Below are 18,954 nucleotides of genomic sequence, written 5' to 3'. Positions count from 1 at the left end.
TTATTTTATTTTATTCTTTTTTCAATTTTTCAGTATTTTATTCTATAACAAAGATTCAAAAATGTGGTGCAGGAACTGCCAAAATTTTCAAAGCTAAAACCCCACAAGCCCAGCCAAAACTGAAGCCAAGTTTTCAAACCCTATTTTTTAAAGATTCTACTGATTTATTTCTAAATTTCTGTTTTTAGTATTTTTAAAATCAATTAATTTTCTGAATAATTTAAACTCAATCCAGCTACATACCTAATAAGGCGACTACCAATTATGTAGGCATTATGCATCCCCAGTCGCCCACATACTAAATAACAAGGATGTTTAAGTTTGGTGCTGACTGGCATGCCAATATGCATGTCACATGCTCCCTAAACAAAAAAAATCAGAAAAGGACTTAATCTATTTTCAATCAAAAATATTTCAGAAAATAATGTGTCATATTCTGGTTCCTTAGGTGTACATACTAGCTCATCATGGCATGTTCCGACAAACATGGCTAGCACTTGAAACCTTGCTAAGTAGGAAAAAATTATTCAAGAAACATAAGAACCCTCCATGAAAACTCATGTAGTCAATAAGACCTAGACAGAAAGGGGAACTTAAAACAAAATTTCCAGTTATCCACAATAAGTAGGGATGATTATACATGAGAAATAATTGTTTAGTTAATAAACAATATGCAAGAAAGAGTAAGCATACCTAGGAAGAAATTCGGTAACAATGGAAAGATTAGGCACGCGTGTTACAGCTCCCATAAAGAGAACAACATTTGGATGGCGTAATCGTTTCATTATCCGGACCTTAAGAACAAAAAAAAAAAAAGGAAAAAGATACTAGTTAACTGATGAATTTTCAACTTGTCGACACAGAGGGTCAAACAAATAATCAGCCAGATTACAGAAGACATTCTATAATTAATGAAAGGAGTTATTCCAAACATTTGTTAAAATTTAAATCGTACACATTAAGAAAGTAAGCATTTCAAGATAAAGACAATAGCAAACTCATTGTCAAAAGATTGCATTTATTACTAAGGAGAAAGGCAAATCAGAAAATCATCATCGGTGATGCCATTTTTGTCACAATCCTCAACACCTTCTCCCATAAAATATGGGGTTAACTATAGAGAACATCTGTAAGGTTGAGAAGGCTCCATGGAAGGATTGAGCAGATTGTATGACCAGCTAACAACCTGGTTCCAACCCTCTAGAAACTACCTTCATAGTCAAGGCAAATTTTAGGCAATACAGGGGCTTGGAACAGAAGACCAAAATTACATGCAGCTGCAACCTCTCTTATTAGCCCACTACACAAGCAGATAAAGAGTCAAGTATTGTGAATTAGCCAATTTAATATCATAGGATTACAATAACTCTTCCCCTACCGAGTGGAATCTGCAATGTAACTATGACTTGATCAATGAAGCAAAGCCGCATCAGAAATGACCGATTCATATGACATTGCATTAGCAAATTTTTGCATTTTCCAAGCAACTTGTATGAGCATTTATAACAGTGGAGTTGCCAAAGCATATTTACAACTTGTGCGTATATATACTATATGGAACATGACATTCAGAGATGATGCAGCAGCAATAAAGAATACCTAACTGAATTAATTTCGGAAACCTATGGTAATTTTATAGCAGAAGATATGACTCACACAAGTTGCAAAGTTCAAATTTATATTCTCGATAAGGAAAACTTGAGCTGCAAAAAATGAAATAAATTTATTTTAATAATTATTTTGTTAACAGCTTTCTTTAACTAATATGAAAACAAGCACCTAACTGAATTAAGTTTGGACAGCCATGATGATTTTATAGCAGAAGATATGACTAACACAAGTTGCAAAGTTCCAAAATTTATATTCTCAATCAGGAAAACTGGAGCAGTCAAAAATGAAACAAATTTATTTTAATAACTATTCTGTTAACAGCTTTCTTTAACTAATATGAAAACAAGTTATGAAGTCATAGAAAATCAGCTATTCCTGAAAAGACTTGATTTCAGAAACTTTGTCTAGTTCTCTTTCTGGTAAGGTGCCTGCGTCATACTGGTGGTATTTAGTCGCAACGCGCAACCAAAGTATCATTTTCCTGGATACCAAAAATGTAAATGATAATACTAGCTTTTTCATCAACACTTGGGGTAAGTATAGTACAAAACTAGGAATCATAACAAAGCCAAAAGCAGGAAATCTAGATGCCTCATCCAAAGATTGAAAGAAAAGAATCAAAGTAGCCTGCTAGAGGGAAATAGAATAGAAGATATGGGTTACGTACCTCACTTCTGAATTCTTCAAGAGCATCACTGGAAATTTCTTGGTGCAAGAACTTTTTAACAGCAACCTCCTGGTTAGAGAAAAAGAAAACTAGTCTTAAAAACAGAAAACTGAAAACTTCATAAAGGAAAAACAAACGGGTGAAATTATTTATACAGATCTAAAGACCAGATTTTGGTAACGTCTACCAGCACATATCCTAACTATAAACTTATGATCAAGTGGGATACCACATAACAACCAACTGCTTCAAAAAGATGAACTCCAATACCAAGATTCCTGTTAAGTGCCTATCTCAATATGAGGATGAATACTTATTCTAGTTTGAGACTACCCAGTAAACAATTTTCTGAATTATCACTCAGAAATCAGATCTCTTTATATCATGAAGCAAGCAAATGTTCTATCACATCATTTTGAGTATCAAAGTGCATATGAACCAGGTACTTCTTAACTTTTGGCAACATGTGCACCTATATGGTTGTATCATGTCGTTTCTACCCTGTGATTCTGTGAAGCAGAATATACCTGGCTAGAAGAACCGGTGAAACCAGGGTGAACCACTTGCACAGGCTTGCGCAACACAGTGGGAGTTGGTTCAGTGATGTATAGGTCATGAAAGGCCATTAGGAGATATCAGAAAGTAGTAGCTTCTAATTCTATATCTTCATACTACCACGACATAAATGGAAGGGATAAAAGCAAGAAGAAAAAAGAAAAGAGACATCTAGTTAAGAAAAGACAATCCAAAATTCAGAATAGATAGCTGCATCGAGGAATGGGGTAATGCAGATGCATGAATCTCATTTTATAATCTATATCAATATCATTTATGAGAAATTTATCTTAGACAACTGATACAATCAATAATATTATAGCTTCATGTGCTTAACTACCTATTTCTGAATACGAAGAATAGACAATATACCATGTATAGCCATAACTGTTCAACTTTTAAATTCATTCTCTGCTTTTCTTTTATTTATGCAGTACCATGAAATATATATATATATATATATATATATATATATATATATATATATATATATATATATATATATATATATATATATATATATATATTCCCTCCCAAAGAATATAATACTTAAGGCCTTCATTTGAATCATAAATTAAAGAATGGAGGTAATTCTGATGTGTCATTAGAGGCTAAAATGGTAGTCCATACTTAAATTCTATCCTTAATCATATATCTTCTTTGTAAAACCTACAAGACCAATGTTGACATCTGACTGTCATTTACAATGTGCACTTGCAATGCAAGTTACATGGTGATTTCACCAGCATTGAATCATATAACAAAAAAAGAAGATTTTGCCATGCAACCCCATGTGAACTAGGGCTAAAAAATCAACCTCCTAATGTTCTAATTTATTTATTATCTTGATTGAAAAAGTATACAGTTTGGAATATAAAACTCTAATAAATATCAGCCTCATTTTAAGATTGAAATATGATTGGTAATAAATATAGCAGCATGACCTTCTTGACTTTGACATGATGCATAAACCTCTCAAATGTAATATATGACAAAGAAGGTTTTCAGTAAAAACTTCTAATAAATCTAAAAATAAAAGCAAATATCTAATTTCTAATAATTAGTTTCATCGAAAAGAATATTTATCCATATGCATCAGACCCCTTTTCTCCTAATTGTCACAAATGTATTATTTATCTCAATTATAACTAGTTAACTACCCATCAAGTCTTCTTTCTTTTACTATAAGGGCTCTCCCTGGCCCTAATAAGTTCTTCTAAAATTTCATTTGTGAGTACAAACATGAGTAGCTTAGGCGTTCTAGTTTATTTTCATTGTAATTTTCAGTTTATTTCTTTGGGCTGCTTGAGTATTAATTTTAACGCCCTACCTCAAGTAGAATTACTGATTGGAAGTCCCCTAGGTTGGACTAGAACTGGCTTGAAATCATTAGTGTTACATTTTGAAGCAGATTTTACCATGGACAGAGGTATCGTGTGCCAATGAAGTGCCAACCTAGGGCTAGCATGGCACATACCACCTCATGCCATACCATGATAGTGACTGGCACATAGCATGCACTGCATGCAGCTGAAGCCAGGTCAATGCTGTGTTATAGTAGGGCACTAGCTCCATGTATAAGCTGTATCATGCACATTGACCAGCACTTCAATTCATCTATTTTATGCCTTTTCAAATGCAATTTAATGCAACAACAAATTTTACAATTTCTAAAAACCCATGGTCGCCTTTTATTTCATAATTGTAATAGATTTTTTTCCCCAACCAATCACAGGTTTTCTTTTTTTCTTTCTGCTCTAGGACATAGGTTTCTTTTTCTCAACCACAGTCCATAAGGCTTAGTACCATACATCTCTCTTAGGATCTCATATATTTTCTCTCCTCACATAGACAACCTTCACAATAGTGTATAATCTTTTTTTCTTCCTTTTTGATAAGAAGTTCACAATTAGTTGAATCTTGAATTTTTCTCAGAATTGCAGTAAACATTAATTCTTGATTATCAGTGACATGAAGCCTTTAATAACTAATTTGACCCTCAAAATCATAAATTCTGTGTTATATTCTAGTCACTATCTATTTTCTTTATGAAAATCATTTTGCTAGTTCACTTTTATTGATACTTCAGATCTATACCAAAAATTCCAGGTAAAATATAACCAAATATTCTAAAGCCTCATACATCCTCATAAACTCCTTCGTTGTCCTACATAACTTTACATGGTGTATGGTTATAGGTGTCCATTCAAGCATCCAAGTCGCTCTTCATGCACTTGATGAAAGCTTCAAATACAAACAAGATTGATATCCATTTATTTTCCTTTTGTTTGATCTTAGTCAAATTAAATGGTTGATTAGACCATTTGATAAGGAATAGTGTACATTTCCATATCATCTTTGTATCAAATATTGGTGTTTCAAACACTAGATCAACTTAATATTTGCTTATGGAAACCGCATATGTACAACCACAGACATTTATGTGGTCAAACCTCGTTAAAAGCTAAATATCTTAACTTGATTGAACCAGTAAAGTTGGCTCAAAATTAATAAAATTTCACCAGCTCAATTAGGCTCAGATTGATAAGGCTCGAACAAATTTCTATTGAATATATCATGATATATTCATAGTAAAGGAAATGTGGCATTAAGGCTTTAATTAGTTTATTGTTTTTATTCTTTGAAAGTTTGAATCAATTAATCATTATTTCAGACCTGAGACAAGCATGCCATCAATCCTTAATCAAGCTCAATTTCAATTGTAAGCGAAGCTTGTTTCAAGCTCCAATTGATTTTAGTCTAATTAGGCTCGTTTTCAGCTTGAACTTAGCTTAGTAACTGGAATCTCCTACCCAAGGTCATTGACCCTGTATGTAATCTTCTTCAAATCTCAAACCTGCAGCCACTTCTGAAATGCTTTCTTAGTAAAAGTTTTCCTAAAATATCTACTTACATGCACGCGCACCACACCACGCCCAATTCTGATAGCCAAAGAATTGAACAAGAATTATGATAAATGGATCAAGTTTGATCTGAGTTCAAGCTTGAAATTAATTTCAAACCAAGCTCAACTATATCGAAGCTCGATCAAGCTCAGCTTCATTAAAGCCCTAGTTATTATGCAGATCTTTTACTTTTGTAACATATGGAATGGACTTTTATACGTAATCAGATTTTTTTTGAACAAAAGCACCCTCTTTTACAAGCATCAAACTAGAATAACATGCAAGCACTAGTCTACTACATACCGAACATGCTCAATTATATAAGTAAAATTTCTACGCAAATTTGCTTCCGCACAATCAGCATGGAGCAGCATATAACATGCGGTGCCTTACCAATATGCAACAAGGCTATGTGCTAGTGCATGTCCTACAGGCCCGGGAATGCAAAGCACAAGCATGGCATGGCATGAAATATACAGCCGAAGTGTCAATGACAGGCTGGCATAGCACTAGAACAAGGTACCTTAATCCAACTAATAGGTCAAAGTTGTTTCAGACTTTAATAACAAAAAAAAAACTTATTAAACATCAAGTCTACCAAGAAGCATTGACTTGGTTCTTGTAACATAACATCAATTAAGAAGCAAAAGACCTCATAAGCCCATAAATTTAAAAAAAGAAATCCAGAAGAAATTCTTTTCAAGGTAATTTACATAGATCATTTATTGAATTTAAGTCTTAACTCCACCTATGTTTTGTGCTTAGCCGATCCCAGTTGGATAAAGGTTGCAGTAGGTTAACAGCCAGCATAAAACTTTAGTCACATCCTAAGAACATGCATGCATATAAGAAATCCATTGAGGCATTCCCTCCTAGCCATTTGCTACATCAGACCCCAGGTACAGTGAAAAGTGGCAAGGATTAAGTAAGGCATGCCCCAAGAATGACACACAACAACAATGTCCAGATATGGTGGAAAGTAGGCAAGAGTTCTCACACTTTAATGGATGGGTGTGGGTAAAGAAGTTAATCCAGTGAAGTAGGATGCATTTAGCAACTTGGAATATAGAGCCGTTGATAAGGAAATTGAAGGAATTAATAAATACAATGACTAGAAGGAGAATGAACATAGATTGCCTGCAAGAGGCTCAGTGGATAGGAGAAAAAGCAAAGGAAGTTTTTAAGATATGTTATACTAGGAAGCAATGATTGCTGAACTAATCCGAAACCAGATGATTCAACTCGTACCAAACCAAATCAATGCCAAATTGGAATGGTTCAGTAGGTCAGGTCGATTCAGCTATTAAATCCCCCCACCCAGTTTGATTGTTCAAGAACCTTCAAGGGCACTCTTGTTGCTTCACTATCGAATGCCGCTCGCTCCTCCCTCTTCGACACCAGCCACCAGTAAGCCTACACCTGATCAGAACCATTTTGCCAAATCCCGACCAATCTCAAGGGATTCGCTGCTGTACATCCAGTCTGTGCTCCTGGCCAACCAGAATAAGGGAGATTTCTCAATCTTCTTTTCTTGATTCAAAACAACCCCTTCTCTCTATCTATTTCCCTCCCTCCCTCTCCACTGAATGCCGGTAGCTCTCCCCTCTTCAAGGTCATAATGTCATCACTAATAAGCCTTCCCCCTCCTCCCACTTCCTCCTTCTTTCTCTACCCCCTCTCTTGCTCTCTCTTTCCCCCTCCCTGTCCCTGTTTCTATACGCCCAAATGACCCGGTACAAACCCATACCAAACTGAACCAGTCGCGAACCAATATGAGCCCTGAAAACAGTTTGGTAGACTTTGCTACGAAAGCAAGGAATAAAAATGGAGTAGAAATTTTTATTGCTAAAAGTTTCAAAGATGAGATTGTAGATACTAAGAGAGTAGGTGATTGAATAATCTTGATAACATTAGCATCAGAGAGCAAATCTATTAACATCACTAATGCTTATGCTCCCCATGTAATTGGATGATACTACAAAGCAACACTTTTGGAAGGGCATGAATAAATTAATTCGAGAGATTCCTCCTAGAGAAAAGATATTTATTGAAGGATATTTGATTGGGCATGTGGGAAAATACCACATAAGTTTTGATAGGGTACATGGAGGTTACAGTTTTAGAGATAGAAACAAGGAATGCTATTTTGAATTTCATAATGGCATGCGACCTAGTAGTAGCTAAGACTTACTTTAAAAAGAAAGACTTGATAACTTTTAAAAGTAGGTATAATATATGGAGGTTATGGTCTTCCTTACATGAAAGACTAATCGAGTTGTGCAAATATTGTAAAGTCACAAGGGTAAGAGCAGGGTTTGCAGAGCCATCCCAAACCACCCGTTTCAGGGCATACTGAGTCATATCATCAACAGATCGGGACGGTTCCAGCAATCAAAACGAGAAACCAACAGAGGAGGGAGAGAAAGAGAAGGAAAGAGGAAAACATAAAGGAGGCAAGGAAGGAGAGGAAGAGGGAGAGAAGGCCATTAGAGGCCACTGGAGGGCTGTTGAGGCCACCGTGCTGCTGTTGAGACTGGTGGAAAGCCAAAGGAGGGGCTCCAACCTCCTTCCGATCAAAACAGGAGGTTTGATTTTTTTATTTTGATTTTATTGGGTGAAGTCGACAACACCATTGCCATTGGCTTCAACTGAAAATTGCAAAAAACAAAAAAAGAAATAGTGAAGTCGGCATAAAAACAAAATTGAGGGCCAAAGCCCCTATTTCGATCACGAGAGCAAAGCGCCTCCTCCAGCTTTCCACCAGGCTTAATAGCAGCATGGCGGCCCTTCAGAGGCCCCCTCTCCCTCTCTTTCCCTCCTCCCCTCCCTTTCTTTCCCCCTCCCTCTTTTCTCCTCTCCCATTCTCCCTCCACCCTCTCTGTTGTGTCAATTCAGACTAATACGGAATGACATGGAGGCATACTGAAAGTGCCGTCGGCCGACCAATCCGAACCCAAGTACCAACATAGCAAACCTTGGGTAGAGTTTAACCACCCAATATAGGTTGATTGTTTAGTGTGTATATTAGGAAATGGAAGAGGACCAAAGAAGATACAAACTCGAGGACTAGGTTGTAGAATTTACAAAGGAGAGAAACAAATGGATTTTAAGGATAGAATATTGAAGGAAAGATAATGAGATCTAGATGGGCAAATCAACACCATATGAGAAGAGATGGCTAACAGTATCAAGAAAGTGGCTACAGAGATACTAAGAGAATCAAAGAAAAAAAGGACCATCCAATAAGAAAACTTAATGGTAGAATGAGAAAGTTTAGTTGGCAGCTAAAACTAAAAAAGAGAGCCATAGAGGACCACCTAAATATAAGAATAAAGAATCATCTAAAAGCTATAAGCTGGCTAAGAAGGAAGTTAAGAAGAGATACAAGAGACTATATTCAATGTGTACAAAGAGTTGTATCAAAAGTTAAAAACTGAGGATGGAGAAAAACATATATATAAAGTTGCAAGAGCGAGATTAAGAAAAATCAGAGACTTGACTTAGATTAAATGCATCAAAAATAAAAACCAAAAGTTTTGACTAAAGAAGATAAAATCAAAGAAAGATGAAGAAGCTATTCTGATAAACTATTCAACGAAAGTAATGTAACCAACTTAGGGTGTTTTACTAGTTCTACCGAAAATAGAAATATTAAGTACACATATAATTAAAATATCTAAGAGAAAGATGGCTATGTTAAAAAATGAAAAAAAAAAAAAAAAAAGTGGTTGAAACCGATGGAATTCCTATTAAGGATTGGAACTATTAAGCTTACATGAGCATAACTTGATTGACTGATTTGTTTCATAAGATTTTAAAGACCAAGAAGATGCCTGAAGAATAAAGGTGAATCTAAATTGTTCTAAACATTGTGCTAGTAAACTCACGGGCCATACTGTGAGATTTTGGCAGAAGGTGCCTGAGCATAGATAGAGGTGTGCCTTAAAAATTGTCACAGAACAAATTTGATTTTACACTAGGAAGATTGACCATGGAACCTATTTTTCTCCTTTGAAAGTTCATAGAGAAATACAGGGAAAAGAGATAAAATCTTTCTATGATTTTTATTGATTTAGCAAAAGCAAATGATAGAATCTCTGGAGGTCTTATGGTTACTGTTAGAAAGGTAAGGGTATCTCCATTAGTTATATTAATGTGATTTAGGACATATATAATGGAGCAACCATTAGGGTAAGAATTACAAGTGGTAATATTAGTGAGTTTTGAATCACAAGAGATTTACGCTAAGGATGTACTCCGTGTTTTTGCCTTTCTACACCAGACATGGATGAGCTTACTCGGCAAATTCACCATACCATTTCTTGGTGTATGCTGTTTAATGATAATATATTCTTAATGCATGAAACTAAGATTGGTGCTAATCATAACTTGGAATTATGGAGTGCATTAGGATCTAAGAATTTCAGGTTAAATTGACCCAAGATAGAACATATGGAATATACTTTATTATATTTAGTAAAATTAGAAATAGAGATGAAGGTGGAGCAAAAATTGAGGATCATGAAGTTTCTAAGAGTGATCATTTTGTAAGATCGATCATTCATATAGAAAAATAAAAAGGATGTTATCCATAAGATTAAAATAGGGTACAGCAAAATGAAGAAACGAAACTAAGATACTATGTGACCAGGGAATATGGCACCACCTTGAAACAGATTATGTTATCATCAAATGCGCACCTCAAATCCTCTAGTTCAGGGTGTACTGAACCAAATCGGGGTAGAATCAAAATAGTTCCACCCTTCAATTTGAAAAACCAAAACCACTTCAAACTAGGTGGTTTGGAGAAGTATCGGTCTGAACCACCTGGTTTGCATCAATATGGGGCAGTTTGTCACCCCCTCTTTCAATAATAGGAGAGGGAACCTAACATGACCTCTTGTGCCTTCTCCCACATCTTCTCTTTTAAAAAAATCCAAAAATCAAAAAAAAAATTCAGAACATTTCCATGATTTTATGATATGTTGTAGGTCCACAGATAATCTATACAATCCTACTAAAATCTTTAATTTTTGTTAAATATATAATTTTTTAAAGTGAAAAGTATATTTTTGGATTAAAAAGTAAAAAAAAAAATAATAGTTAAAAAATTACAATAAGATCGAAAACATGTTTAGGCGTATGCATGCTATTCTTGACAAAAATTTGGTGCCAATTTGTTCAAGTTTAGGTACGATTACGTGTATAATAACATAGACCTAAATTTGAATAAAATTGAAAAATAAATGACCTTTCATACATACAGGCTGAGAAAAATATATATAGCATCCATGGTAAAGTTCTACATGGATTTGATAAAATTAATTTTCTAAAATTTTGATATTAAAAAATTAGTTTTAATCTAAAAAATAATAAAAATACATGATTAATACAAAAAATAAAAAATTAATACTATGTATAGATAATTAATAAGTATTTTATGAAGTAGAAAACCTATCTTTTGCATCATTGCAAAATTTTAATATTTTTTAAATAATTAAACAAATGATTATGCTTGATAAACTTGTAGCAATAGATCCATCCAGGAAGGTCTTAGAGCATGATATTGGTTGGGAGCATGCATAGATGCTCTAAGGTTGACACTACTAGAAATACAGCTAGTGTAGCATAGAGTTCAAAGAGAGGTAACTAAGTTGAAGCAATACCTGACTAGTGGTTATCCCAATGAATCCATGTACCGAAAATGCCTATAGAAGATCTGACAACTGACGAAGAAGCACTTCACTAATTTTAAAGTAATGAAACAGAAGGATTCTCAAAAGACGACAGAGGTGAATCATGAAGCAGCAGAACCTTCTTATCATTCCTAAGAGTCAAAGACCTCCACTCTAGATAATGAGGCACAAATCCAAGCAACCATCCCAACAAGCTTGGATGAAGTGGCAGTTGGAGGCAGTGGCCAACCATAAGGCTCAGTTTGAGCCCTCAATATGAATCAAGCTCTGGTTTCAGAGCCGTCAGCAGAGCTCTAGAGTTCAAAAGAACCTCCTCAGTTAGGAAGGTTGTCAGTGGATGTGGGAGCCCTATTGCATTTATGCTGAAGCCTTTGGCACTCGAAAAAGAAAGATTAATCCTCCATAGAGATTCCACCAAGAACCACCATCCACAACCTTGATCCACGTGCCTTTTTAGTCAAGGATGCAAAGCAGTAGAGGGTTGACACTATGCTAGCGAAGGATAAGAACATGTGGCAAGCTATTGCGTCCTAGTTCCACTTCAGTCACATCCTAGCGAATGCAATAGGCAACATACACTATCAGTCTGCCATCACCTCTATATGGGCAGCCAGTTCGGATGTAAATCTTTCAAGACAGAAGGATATATATGGTGAGCTCTTTGATAACAACAAAGAGCTATAGAAGTGGATTGCCTCCTATATACGAACTAACCATGATGTGTGATGGTTGGATCAGTCCCAACATGCGAAGCAACAACTTTCTAACGTACTGTGATATGAACAAGATTTTACATCCAGACAGGACAAGGGGCATTCTGGCCATCCCGTCCCAATCCTATGAGAAAACAGGACGGGAACAGGGTCAGAACTCTGAAACCCATCTATGTAAGGAAAGAAAAAAGAGGAAAGAAAGAATGGAAGATGGAAAAAGAAAAAAGTGAAAGAGAAAAGAAGAAAACTGAAAGAAAGGAAAGGAGGAAAAAAGGAAAGAGAAGGATGAAGAAAAAGGTAAAAAAGAAAGAAAGGGATGACGAAAAGAAAGGAAGGTAGAAGAAAAAGAAAGAAAAGAAAGAAAGAAAAAAAAAAAGAAAAGAAGGAAAGAAAGATGGAGGATATCTATCGAGATGCATGATAAGAATGGCTGTTGGGATGAGACAAGACAGCAGGGCGTTCCATTCCATAGAGATATCGGACACCTCCATCCCGTAGGATTTAAAACCTTGGATATGAAGACATTCTTCCTCAAGTCTGTTAATGCTTCTAATCAGATGCACGATACCACATACATCTTCAAATTGATGGAGGTGATAAATCAAGTAGGAAAACAGAACATCATGCAAATGGTCACTGATAATGGGCCGCCGTACAAGTTGCCGAAAAGATCTTGATAGAGCAGCAGCCACACATTTTCTGAAACCCATGTGTTGCATATTTTATTGATCTCATATTAATAGAAATCGGGAAGTTTCATAAGGTGCGGCAAAGCATGCAAACAGCCCAATCTATCATCGGGTTTATATATAACCACACATGGATCCTAACATTAATGAGGAAGTACACAAGGGGAAGATCTTGAGACCAACAGTGACACAATTTGCTACTAATTACATCACACTTGATAACCTCCTTGATAACAATGCAGGCTTGCATCAGATAGTTGTCAGTGCCAAATGGCATGAGAGTAAATATGCGAGGGCCGACATCAACCGGAGCTACATAGAGGGTTTTGTGATAAGTCAGCAGTTCTAGCAGCAGGCTAAGAGGATCATGAAGGCTATTAAGCCATTATATAGAGCACTTTGGACCGTAGACAGCAAGAGATTCCTATAGGTAGGTTTTCTATGCCATATAATAGAGGTGGCAAAGACTCAGCTCAAGCAAGCAAATCCATAGTAGGCCCAAGAGTACATCGATATCATTGAGCAGAGGTGAACCGGGTCAATAGTTGCAACCAATACGTAAGAATGTACATTGAAATGTTTATTTATTTACTACTCTTATGGTTGTAAATATTTATTGAGAACTAGATTGGCAGCTTATTAAATGAATCCAAGCGTCTAGTACACCATCCCTAGAATCAATACAGACGAGAAACTTCTGGCCGCCCTATGCAACATAATCTATAAGATGGAGCTGATCCAAAAGTTGTGGCCCATTGTCTTGACGAAGTTACTTAAGTGGCATATGTAAGTTAACTCATGTCTTCCATCATTAACTTAAATTCTCTTTGCCACAGACGAAAATATTTAGTGAGAGCATTAACAACATTGGCAGGAAGCCAACTGTAGCAAGCAAGAAAACTATAAATCGAGGTATACTAGATATCAACTATAAGTCTATAACTATTACTTGATGTTTTATAATTATTACTATCTTATATGTAATTTTCTTCAATGCTTTTGCAATTGAATGGTGGATTCATTTTGGAAGGTCAACGAGAAACCTTAAATGGCCAGCCATCTGGATCCTCTTACAGATGATCTCCTCTAGTGGCTATGAGCAACTCGTCCCCCTTTGTCCTCTTCCATAGCAAGTAGAAGAGCCATCCAACACAAAACCACCTCAACGATCTCATATATGTCCATTGTAATCTGAGGTTGAGGCTGCATTGTATTTAGGAAGAAGTAGAGCTGTAATATAATGATCCGCTCCATAATAATTGTGCAAGATGAGAAAGATCCCATGATTAGTTGGCTTGAGGGCTAACAGCAACAGGAGCTCAATGAGCCAAGATTGCAAGGTTTGCTGAACCGGTACCGCCGGCCATTTCGGCCGACCGACGGTATGGTTCGGTATGGTTTCATACCGTACCGAACCGACGACCCGAACCGGAAGAAAAAAAAGAGAAATCGAGAGAAATAGAGAGAGAGAAAGAGGAAGAAAAAAAAAAAGAGGGAAGGGAAGGAGCCGGCGGGGCCGCCGGACGACCTCCGACTGGCTGCCGTGGCCGTCGGAGGGCGCCGTCCACGCGCACGGCGCCGCAGGCATGAAACAGGGGCATCGTCCCTGTTTCGTAAATTTTTTTAAAAACATGATTTTAAGTGAAGTCGGCAAACGATTTGCCGGCTTCATGATTTTAATTTTTTTTAAAAAAAATTCTTAAGTCGGCAACCCAGTTGCCGACTTCATAAGTTTAAAACAAAAAAAAAAGAAAAAATCGAAATAGACGTCGTCTGTTTCGAAAAAGAAGAAGGGGCGGGAGCCGCGGAGGGGCTCCGCCCGCTCGACCGCCCTCAGGCCGTCGGCATCGGCTCGCCGGCCACTGAGAGCCTCGCAACAGATGCACGGTCTGTCCGGTTGGTTCCCCACCCCCCCTCCGAGCGCTCTCTCTCTCTTTTTTGCTCTCTTGAAAGTCCTATCGGGCGATACGGGGCTCGGAAGCCCTCCGACGGCCGCAGCCGGCCACCGCCGGCTCCCACCTCCCTCCCTTCCCTCTCCTCTCTCTCTTTCTCACTTTCCGTTCTTTATTCTTCGGTACCGCCGGTGTACCGATTTTACCGATCGAATCGTGTCGGTTCTCCGTCGGTCCGGTACGAGATGGGGTGTACCGGCCGGTTCGGCACGGTATGGCAAACCTTGCAAGATTGCCTCCCCAACCGATCAATTTCATAGCCAGAGAGGTTAGGTTGGATGCGGAGTAATGGATAGAATATAACATTCCATGCTTGCATCCAACCAATCAACCAAACGGTCAATAGGGACCCAATCATCACAAGGTTCCATGTTCAAGACATTATCCCAGCAATATGATGTAAAGATCCTAAGACGAGGCCACCATACTACCCAGTCCACTCAACCAAAGGGGCACCATCTATCCTGCTTGCATAGCCAAGCAAAAAGAAGCATAAAAGGAAAGAAGGTAGCTAGTCAACCTAACTTGAAAGGACAAAGGTAGGTCTAGCCCATGAAAGAGAGTGGAGTCTGTTCACTCAGACTCAAGACCAAGGAGAGAGGTGATGACAGTTCCAATGATGATGCATCTGATGGCTATCACTATTTATGACAACCCCAAGATGGTCTTCGATGCACTAGTGCATGACCTAAAGAGTGCGAGGATACCATTCCATATAGGAGACAAGCTACTCGAGGTCTTTCAAGATACAATGATGCTACATATGAGCTCACGTGGAATAGGATCTTTGGACATATCAAGTTCTGAATTGAACATTGGATCCTATTACCCACAAATTGGCTACAACCTACATAAATATGATGTGTTTGAGACGTTGTCTTATAATGATTACTATCTTATGCAGCCTAGAGCACTTTACAGGTCAAATTTTGCTACTGGCACATTCGGATGAGTCCCCACCATAGCCTCAGTATTAGATTTGACGACTCCTCCCAAAGCTAAAGCCCGAGCCAGAATACCAAGACGTCCGAAACCAATTTTGACCCAAGGCACATACCTTATAGGATGACCTAAGATAATTGTCATGTTGCATGGTTGAAGCATTGGTGCGATATGCCCCTTGACTACATAAATAATCCCAATTTATGAAAGACATCGACACTTCACCAAATTTGAGACTTCAATATACATGTTGTACTTAAAATGCATTAAATTGATCTATATTTTGTCTTACAGTAATTTTCTTTACAAATTTACTGGTTGATCTACATGCACAAGCAAATGGATGATAAAGGGTGGAATGCTTTGAGATTTGTATGGATGAAAGGATGATAAATAATGGAATGTACCATAGATGAATGGCAGAGGATGGAGTGCTTTAAGATCTGTACTAAGAAATGAATGACTAAGGATGGAATGCATTAAGATCCGTACAGATGGGAGAATGGCAGAGGATGGAGCGCTTGAGATCCATGCTGGTAGATAAATGAAAAAGGATGGAGCCCTTTGAGATATGTGCTTGCGAATGAATGATAGAAGATAGAGTGCTTTGAGATCTATGCACATGGATGGATGAGAGAGAATAGAGTGCCCTAAGATCTGTGCATACAAATGAGATCTAATGTAGATGGTTGGATGATTGGGATCGACCACTTTGAGATTGGTGCAAGCTAATGCATGAGAAAGGATGGAGCACTTCAAAATCCCAATAGATGGAAGAATGATAAAGGATGAAGTACTTTGATATCTGTGCATGCAAATAAATGGCAAAGGCCTTTGAGATCTATGCATGCGAGTGGTGATAGAGGATAGAGTCCTTTGAGGCTTGTGCAATTGGATTGATGATACAGAATGGAGTGCCTTGAGATCTATGTAGACAGGTATGATCTATGGAGATGATTGAATGATGGAGGATCGACCACTTTGAGATATATGCAAGCAGATAGACGAGAAAAGATGGAGCACTTTGAAATTCATGCAGGCGGATAAATGATAGAGGATAGAGTGCTTTCAGATCTATGTAGGTGAATGAATGATATAGAATGAAGAGCTTTGAGAATTTTGCAAGCAAATAAAGGATGGAGTGGTTTAAGATTTCCAAGGAAGCAAATGGATTATAGAGGGTAGAACACATCAAGATTTGTGTGGATGAATTGATGACGGAGGATGGAACGCTTTGAAATCTATGCTGGCGAATGGATCATAAAAAAAGCCCTTCGAGATATGTTCTAGCAATTTGATTAAAAACAAAGCGCTTTGAGCTCTATGCTAGCGGATGGATGATAACAGCCAGGCATGTGCATGTCGATGGATGATTGAGTCCAGAGCACCTAAAGAACTATACTGAAAAATGAATGTCAACGGATGAAGCACTTTAATATCCGGCTAAGGGATGAATGGTAGAGGTTGCAATGCTATGACATCTGTGCAGGCAAATTAATGATAAAGAATGGAGCCCTTTGAGATCTGTGCATGTGAATGGATGATAGAGGATAAAGAGCTTTAAGGTCTGTGCAGATGGATGGACAATAGACGATGACATAACTTGAGATCTATGTTGACAAATCAGATCAATGCTGATGGTTGGATGATGGACCGACCACTTTGAGATTTGTGCAAACGAATGGATGACAAAAGATGGAGCACATCGAAATATGTATTCATGGATTAATGATACAAGATGGATTACTTTGGGATCCATGTAAGTGCAAGATGATAGAGGATGAAGAGCTTTAAGATGTATTTTGGTGGATAGTTGATAGAAGAAGGGTGCATTGAGGATTTTGCAAACAGATGGATGATGGAGGATGGAGTACTGTAAGATTTCTACGAACAAATGAATGATAAAAAATAGGGTGCTTTAAGAAATGCGCAAGCAAATGGAAAATAGAGGGTGGAGCAATTTGAGATTTGTGGATGAATGGATGACAAATGATGGAATGCTTTGAGAGCAATGCAAACGAATGGATCATAGATGAATGCCAAAGGATAGAGTGCTTTGAGATCTCTACTACAAAATGAATCACTAAGGACAAAGCGCATTAAGATCCGTGCAGATGATAATGTTAAAACAATAAATATTATGATCAATTCAGGGTCAAGACATCAAAAAATAAATCAAACATAAAAAAACATCAAAAGTTCAAACACATCAAAAAACATCAAATTATGATAACATTACTTACAAAACCAAAAAAAATGAGAAAGACAAAAAATTGGAAAAAATGACAAAAAATAAGTGCGCGAGTTTGATGACCAACATGCCCATGTGTATCGAGTGTCGGCATGGTACTGGCACCGTATTGATCCTATAGCTGACTGGTATGGATCCGAGTATTGGGTCAGCCTACCTTGCATGCGATTGTAGGATACCTACCAGTTGAACAAAAATTCTATAGGACAGCCAAATGACCAGCTATACTTTATGGTACAAAATATTGGATGGTTGGAAACAACATGCGCATAAGATAAGCATGGCCAAAAAAAGAATGATTAGATGGATGTGCGGTAATATAAAAAATAAAATAAAATAAGAAATGAAATCATTCATACAAGGTCGAGGTACTACCAATTAAGGACAAATCAAGAGGACGATTTAGATGGTTTGGACATGTACAACATAAACCAAGGGATGCATCAATAAGAAAGAGTGATTTGATACATATCAAAAAAAAAGAGGGATAAAGGTAAACCGAAAACAATTGGAGATGAAGTAATAAGGAAGGATTTGATATCGCTATATTTTAGAAAGTGTGATCATAAATGAAAAGGAATGAGGTAAAATGATTCAACTGACCCCAACTATTTTGGGATAAAGGCTTAGTTAATTTGGGTTATTTCCTGAATTCAAGTTTTGGCCTCATTCCTCACTCTCATAGACACTTGCTTAAATATGATAGAAACTCGAAATGCCAACCAACCAAATAGCTTGATTGGTTTGACAAAGCTTTTAGACAAAATTGCAAAGCAACTAGTGAGTCTTTGAAAAAAAGGCACAAATTTGGCAATCAATATATGTAAACTCAAGGTTCGTTGTCTCGGTTCTGGACCCTATACTAATAGTATCCTATTACAATATCAGTATATGGTACCATACAAGACGATGAGGCATACCAAGTATTGATATGGTATGACAATGCGTACTGATTTACTACCTGTACCGTAT

At 37.2% G+C, this 18,954-nt stretch overlaps 1 protein-coding gene across 10 annotated transcripts in view; it reads right to left on the bottom strand.

Moving 5' to 3' along the window:
- The window catches only part of LOC105033124 (probable serine/threonine-protein kinase SIS8), a 123,097-nt gene that overhangs the window by 54,058 nt on the left and 50,085 nt on the right, over positions 1 to 18,954 (bottom strand). For all 10 annotated transcript variants that reach the window (XR_012139672.1, XR_012139671.1, XM_019846539.3 and 7 more), the window contains exons 7-8: positions 2,279 to 2,347; positions 694 to 794 (exon numbers count right to left, since the gene is read on the bottom strand). Coding sequence is in view for 8 of the 10 variants with exons in the window: in XM_019846539.3 (XP_019702098.1) it covers positions 694 to 794; positions 2,279 to 2,347 (170 nt within the window). In the remaining 2 variants the exon portion in view is untranslated. The remainder of the gene's footprint in view (positions 1 to 693; positions 795 to 2,278; positions 2,348 to 18,954) is intronic.

Source organism: Elaeis guineensis, chromosome 3 (genome assembly GCF_000442705.2).
Source record: "Elaeis guineensis isolate ETL-2024a chromosome 3, EG11, whole genome shotgun sequence".
In the NCBI taxonomy this organism is placed as follows: domain Eukaryota; kingdom Viridiplantae; phylum Streptophyta; class Magnoliopsida; order Arecales; family Arecaceae; genus Elaeis; species Elaeis guineensis.
This window is presented reverse-complemented; position numbering and strand designations above follow the sequence as displayed.